Source organism: Cynoglossus semilaevis, chromosome 16 (assembly GCF_000523025.1).
Source record: "Cynoglossus semilaevis isolate Cse_v1.0 chromosome 16, Cse_v1.0, whole genome shotgun sequence".
NCBI classification, from domain to species: Eukaryota; Metazoa; Chordata; class Actinopteri; order Pleuronectiformes; family Cynoglossidae; genus Cynoglossus; species Cynoglossus semilaevis.
In genome coordinates, this window is record NC_024322.1 from 11553840 (window position 1) to 11561271 (window position 7432).

The 7432-nt window shown below is 39.5% G+C and overlaps 1 protein-coding gene across 1 annotated transcript in view; it reads left to right on the forward strand.

The window, feature by feature from the left end:
- The window catches only part of dlx1a (distal-less homeobox 1a), a 34000-nt gene that overhangs the window by 22884 nt on the left and 3684 nt on the right, over positions 1-7432 (forward strand). The window contains exons 2-4 of the mRNA XM_008328621.3: positions 2739-2966; positions 4838-5421; positions 5742-5941. Coding sequence (XP_008326843.1) covers positions 5112-5421; positions 5742-5941 — 510 coding nt within the window. The 5' untranslated portion in view covers positions 2739-2966; positions 4838-5111. The remainder of the gene's footprint in view (positions 1-2738; positions 2967-4837; positions 5422-5741; positions 5942-7432) is intronic.

The following is a 7432-nucleotide window of genomic DNA, read 5'->3' on the forward strand; positions in this document are numbered from 1 at the left end:
ACCATAGATTCTTTTTTTTCCCACAGAGATTTACTGCAGTTAGAAATGTCATATGGTGGGAATTATAGAACTGCGGGCTAATTTGTCCCAAAAGTTCTGCTTCTGAATCAGATTAGGAGTCCAGGCCCAGAGATGACTACAGAAGGAATCTCACAGATCAGATTCATCAGGCTCTAAAACAATAGAACAACATGTATTACTGCACTGAATAGTAGATAAATACTGCAGTTTTCTTGTGATGCACCATCAGGATTTGCATTTCCCTGAGCTTTTTATTCGAAATCTGAATTTGTAAATCACTATTCAGATATTTTACATCATATTGAATTAAGTTTAAACTACGTAGTAATTATAGAAATTTCAGAGTTGATCTTGTCAGCAGTACATAACGGACATTACTGGCGTTCCTTTCATCACATAAATTAATTTTAGACTAATACACATCTAATCATGTTAAGACTCTATTCCCAGTCAGACTTTTGTTGGTGTAGTTTTAGTTTCAATGTTCCCTCTTAGTATTCTGTCCCCCATATTGTCTCTTAGTCTGTGTAGTATTTACTACAAAAAACAAACACATTTTTCTTTGTATCGCTCTGAGACCCTCAAGGAAACAAAATCAATTAACTGGCTTTGCACTTTTGTTCCTCAGACAATTTGATTTACTTTTTGTTTACTTAGAAGCCAGTAAACAAAATCAATTCACATTTTGATGCCACGTTGCACACGAAAATAGACACCGAATCCAGTTAATTGTATAGTGCATGTAGTTTGCCTCCATTGACGCCGCAAATTACAGGATGGCAGCGGGCAGCAAAACCAGACAGGAAGCAGAACAAAAGGCAATTTCACTTGTTTGATCCACTGGCTTTAAAAATGTGAAATGCAACCTCCTGTGTGACATTTCTGCTGCGGATGAGCACTTGCCAAAATGACACGTGTTGCAGAGGTGATGTGGTCAAAATGTCTGCACAATGTGCAGATGAGGAAACGAAGACATTATAATGTAAAAAAAGAGTGAGTTTTTTAAATGTACTTTTAGAATGTGTGAATACTAATAGTATCAATTGTAATTCAGTGGTGGGGGAGCACAGGCCACCGTGTGAAGGCATCAATTTAGAAACCTTTAAACCTTATTTTAGATTATTATGTAGATTATTATTGTTTTTGTCTATTTATTCATCCATACAGAAACCAGTGGCACAGTGTAACCAAGTCATAAATTACATATAAATAGGAAAATATTATCCAAAATGCTGTCATATCGCTACTGGGTATTAAAAGCCATTCTGTTCTGTGAATAAAAATCTTAAATCCAAACCGTTCTCACATTTTACACTTCTTTATGATTCAATGTGACACATTATTCCTCCATTTAAATCTGAGATATACTATAGAATGGACTGAAATATATTTTCTGTTTCTTTTCTATAGTCACATTTATATTTATAAAATGAAGAGGGTGACATCAGTCCTCTTCACCTCCGCCTCCCCTCCCCTCCTCCTCCTACTCCTCCTTCACCTCCTTCTGTTCCACCTGCATGTGCACTCACCTTCAGGTGAAGAGCAGCAGGTGTTGAACCACCCTCAGCCACCGAGCTGCTGACTCTCTAATGACTCCATCCATCCATCCATCCATCCATCCAGGGTCATAGAGGACTTAAGTTTTACTCTGGTCAGGTCCGTGGAGGCCTACGGTGCAGGTCCCCACACTTTTGTCCTGAGCATTAATATAAATAGTCACTTTACAGTCAGGCTTTAAAAGAAATCAAATAAACTGTTCTTTAAAACAAGAAAAAGCCTAAATTCACTAAACCATTTCACCACAAGGGCTTTTCTAATCTCAAACCACATTAACAGGAAAATAACAGGCGTTTTATCTAGTATTATCTGTAACTCGTATATTCAGCATTACGTTGAAATTATATTAAGGAGATATTAAATAAAAAAATGTAACTTTAATTAATATGAGATTAATCAATGTTCAAGAACAAATTAATAATTGAAGAGAACCAGACTCAGAGTGTGCAGCCACCCGATTCGGATGGTTGAGACAGAAGTCAAATGGATGACTTGTTTTGGTTTGTTTTTCATCGGAAGTGAGGGTTTAATCCTTATAGTTTGTATTTTTTTTAAACAAACCAGCGTTGATCTGAATAAAATAAGAACCTCACTGTTGGACTACATTTGTTTCTGCATAAAAAGGCCTAAAATTAATGAGTAGTATTTTCCTGGTTTCTCCTTTTTTTCTCTGTGAATTTTCTTTTCTTTTTTGTCCTACAGCCTCGTTGCAGTTTGTAGATACTATAATCGTGAGAAAATAATGACAGTTATCAGTCGCACCCACCAAGTACCCATAAAAATGTCTCCTCTGTTCTAGAAGATGATAATTATCGGTTGTACTACCATTATCATTGTCCTTGTTGATGGAGGAAATCTTGAAGCATTTTCCCAAAGTAATTCCAAAGAAATCGCTGCAAATTGGCCTATTTTAAAGGGGGCCAAGGGGACCCAGCTTTTGTTGGAGCCCAATATTTCCACATAAATCTTTAAATCCAGGCTGTGGCTGCTCTCTCTGGCACACTGTGCCACATGTAGTCAGAGCCTGGTTCCTGATATCACATTTATCACAACTTTGCCCACAGTTAGTTCTGTTTTTTTTTTAGATGAGGGAGATCAATTATGCAATTAGACTGATAATCACAGTGGCGGAATTTAACAGGCTTTAATTTGTTATTCAGGTGGAGATGATGGAGGGGCTGCGGATGGAGCAGAGTTCCTGCTCTGTGCAGGCAGAAGCATCAGAAGAAGAGGAGCAGCAGCAAAAAGCTGAAAATATGTCCAGTGATTGTGGAATAAAGCGCTGGATTATTCTCCTTCTTCTTGGTTCTTCCGCGGTGCGCACTAAGGCTCTCTGACCCCGGATGGCGCGGATTTATCTGCTTCTTTTCCATCACAGGATAAAAGAAGTAAGTAAACCGAGTTTTTTTCCCCTCCATCCTAAAAGAGTTATTTTAGTCCTACAGGTTAAACTATAGCAGCAGTGATCCCGTAGAATACAGACTAAAGGAGCAAAAAAAAAAAAGTACACTGATATGATATGCCTTTGAGATCATTGTTAAATCGCAAAAGACATTTTTGTCCTCTTTTAATACCATACAATAGTCCTGAGTGATATATGGTTCATAATGTACATTTCCTGCTGTAAAAACGTGCATTTACGGGCACAATTGACGTAAATATAAGTCGGTTTTTTTAATGGCACAAAATGTGGAGACCAGTGATTTTTTTTGTCGTTTTCAAAATACAATAAAAAGTAATTTATCCCTTAAAAATTCCAGTTTTGTGTCTCTTAGACAGAGAGCAACATTTTATTCAAAGCCAGGATTCTGTACGTTATCCTCTGATGGGTGTGTCGTTTTGTTTAACATGGCCGCACCCTCTCCCTCCAACTTCAGTTCACTGTAATCATAGGTGATGTCCACACGCGGTACAAAGTTAAAGTCCGTGCGAAAAGTCATTTGGAGAGGATTCAAATCCATAAGAAAATGCTCTTCGTTTAATGCGCTTTTACGCACGGCTGCCCTACAAAACACTTTCCCACCATTACAGCGGCAGCCTGATGTGATCCAATTATCCATGTTAATAGGAAGCTCCCAGGTGCCCGGGGATCTAAAATATACTGCTTGGAATTACATTTTGACGTGTTATAATTAAAAAGTCTGCAATATAGGTGTATTACAGCGACCACGTAATCAGAAAGAGCTCTTTATCTGCGCTCAGAGCAGGCTGCTTTAACATCCACCGCTGCCTGCAGGTGTAAAGTGAGACCCGAGGCCACAGCGAGTGTTAAATACATGTCTAATTACGCGCCTACTTATGAAAATTGAACAGCAGTGTTATGCTAATACACTTTGCTCCTGATAGAGAAGCGAGAGTTTTATTAATCAGCTCCAAAAACAGCTTTGATCGAGCTTGAACCGAGCAGGTTACGTGGCGCTGGGATTTTATTTAACGTTAATAAATGGCGTTTACGACGATCTCAAACGGATGGCGCTCTTTAATATAATGCGACAGACTTAAAATGTAAGGTCCGGCATTTTATCGCAGGTCACGTCTGATAAATAAATGCTTTTTTTTTGTAATTCGATGAAAAACAAATGCATGTTACGCATTGATTTTTGGCAAAGGTCCAGCCTAATGTCCACGTGTGAATCAGCTTTGCTTCATGGATTTATTAGATTTAAATAGTTGATTTTAACCCGATTTACTAAGGTAGAAAAAATAGAATTTTTTTTAATAAACATTTATAATAAGCTGTGGTAAATCTATTTTTGATGGAATTACTCACGTCTGAGGCCACGGGCCCCATTTAATGGCCCTGAAGAGAGATGATAATAATAAAAATAAAAATAATACGTTCATAAAGGAAAGCAGAGTTTATGTTCCGCATAAAATAACACCTCTAATAGAATTTAAAACGGCGAAGAAACCGTTGGATGTCGCTCTGTGTCCATTGTGCTCACTGGGATTCTATGGCACATTTTTATTTCAAGTTTTTTATTTATTTTTATTACAAGTGAAAACATAATTAAAAAAGAATCAAGGAAATGTGTCAGGCTTCGGCCATGAATCGGCCACGAATGAGGAGCAAATGAAAAATTGACAACGTTAATTTGAGATTAAAAGGATAATAATAATAATAAAATTAATAATAATAATAATAATAATAATAATAATAATAATAATGATAATAATCGTGTGAATCCAGACATGGCAGAAGAAATGTCAGGCTTTTTGTGCTTTTTGCCTTGACTTTATCGTCTTCTTCGGACCCCAGCCCCAGCGGCGCCAATCGGCTTCCCTCTTGAAGGCAGTGGACCAATCAGCGAGCGTCTTGGATGAATATTCATGAGTCCGGGATTCAAACCTTTGAGCGAGTTTGTCTTGGTCCACAGCATCATACCTGGGACTTTTCACTGACACAAACTGCATTTTCTTATGAATGGAAAGAGTAAAAGGGAGTGCGGCTTAAATTGGGACTCGTCCTCCTTCAGTGAGATCATAGAAGACGGAAAAGAACAAAAGCGAGACGAGGGCAACCGTCAGAAGAGATGACAATGACTACGATCCCAGAGAGTCTCAACAGCCCTGCCTCAGGAAAAGCCGTTTTCATGGAGTTTGGACCCCCGAGTCAGCAAATGTCTCCGTCCTCCATGTCTCACGGACACTATCCCATGCACTGTTTACATTCTGCAGGTCACGGCCAGCACGACAGCTACAGTCCTGGCTCCTCGTTCCCCAGGTCCCTGGCTTATCCATACGTCAACTCAGTCGGCAGCCATTCCTCCAGTCCGTACCTGAGCACAGTGCAGAGTTACCAGAACAGCTCGGCGCTGACGCAGACGCGGCTGGAAGACGCGGGTAAGTGCGCCATATCTGCATCTTTGCATCCTCACATATGAATCTTTGCGTCCTTTTTTATGCACGACTGTTTGCTGCGAACAGTCCCGGCAGTAAAGAGCGACAAATGCGACCCACGAGAAGGAATTAGGCTTCCGTAATTATTTATTGCGTAACGCTATAAACAATGTATGTAATTAAGGGTAATTATAGCTAAAGTAGAGCAGTTGGAGCATTCACTACTGTTAGCTACAACTGCCTCGCTTCATTCGGCGCCGCTCATTTTCTTTCTTTTTTTTTTCTTGCATGTGCGCCTGTGTGTTTGTGTGTGTTTTCCGCAGCGGCAGAAACAGAGAAAAACACAGTGGTGGAAGGAGGTGAGGTTCGATTCAACGGCAAAGGGAAGAAGATCAGGAAACCAAGGACTATCTACTCCAGTTTGCAGCTCCAAGCTCTGAACAGGAGATTTCAACAAACCCAGTATTTGGCTTTACCAGAGAGAGCGGAGCTGGCGGCGTCGCTGGGTCTGACACAGACACAGGCGAGTCTACTACTACTAGTACTACACCAATTATTATTATTATTATTATTATTATTATTATTATTATTATTGGGCTCCGCGTTAAGCGCATACTACTAAGGTCGTGTACAGTCGTGTACTTGTGTGTAATTCCAAATTGTGGCAACAAAATTGGAGCCCGGAATTGACAATACTTCTAATATTGCCAAATATCTGATAGTGTCAGTGTGTAAGTACAACATGTTGCTCTAATTATGTTTTTCCTCTAATTTCTTTGGACCTTGAATCTACCATGTGGCGTTCTTAGTAGTTTGCAGTATTAATGCGGCCCCATGTGGCGTTCTTAGTAGTTTGCAGTTTGAATGTTTAAATGTTTAAATTTTGTGGTGCAGTATTTATCTCCAAATGAGTACAGCAGGTTGGGTTATAGCCCTACAGTTAAAAAAATAAATAAATGCCCACCTTCAATTATTTAAATGTTCTATATAATTTAAAGGTTGTCTCTCAAAATTTTGCAACCATAGACAAATAAATAAATAACAAATCATGTATAAGTAAATATTTCGATAAATAATGAATGCATGGTGCTGAAAATAGATGTGAAAGTAGAAGGCAGACTTTGAGGTAGTAGTTTGTGTAAAGGCTGTGTTGCCTCTGTGTTTCAGTCTGAGGGAACAGCCAGACACATTTGATTAATGGACGTGTCTGAGGCTGTAACTGACGAAGGCTTTAATGTTTACAAGCTCGGATGAAACGTAGAGCAGCCTAAACTCTTTACAGCCTCCCAGGCGAATCTACACACTCACCTAATGGGTTTAATTTCCATAATTTGTTAAGCACTTTTGGTTTCTCTGTCCCAAACTCAGGGAAAAAATTAGGCTGTAGCGCTTTATCATACGAGGACGTTGGAGTAAAGCTGACACACACAAAGAAAATGTTGTTTTGCTTTGACATAATCCGAGTTGCTCAAATTTAAGATGTAGAATCTTTTTTCATTTGTTTAAAAAAGGAAATAATCCGAGATTAGTCAGTGTCAGTGACTGAGGAGACACGGAGGAAGAAAATGAAAGAAATTCCAACACTGTTTCTTTCACTAACAATTCTATCAATAAAATCACCTGGGTTAGTCCACAACAAACAAATATATATTTTTAAAAAGATGCGTAAAACGTACGTCATTTGTTTGTCACGTCCTGCTCTTCCACTTCCGTTTGTTAATTCGTTAAAAAATATATTTAAATGTTCTAAATATTTGCTCTGTCCAGGTAAAGATCTGGTTCCAAAACAAACGATCCAAATTCAAGAAGCTCATGAAACAAGGCGGTGGCGCCATCGACGCCAACGCTTTGGCCACAGGCCGCGGACTGTCTAGCGGCTCCCCCTCGGTGGCACCTGTCTGGAGCTCGCCGACCACTGTGAAGACTCCAGCGGGGGCCACGACCGGGTCCTACATCCCCAGCTACACCTCGTGGTATCCCACCACACACCCGGAGTCTATGCAACAGTCACAGC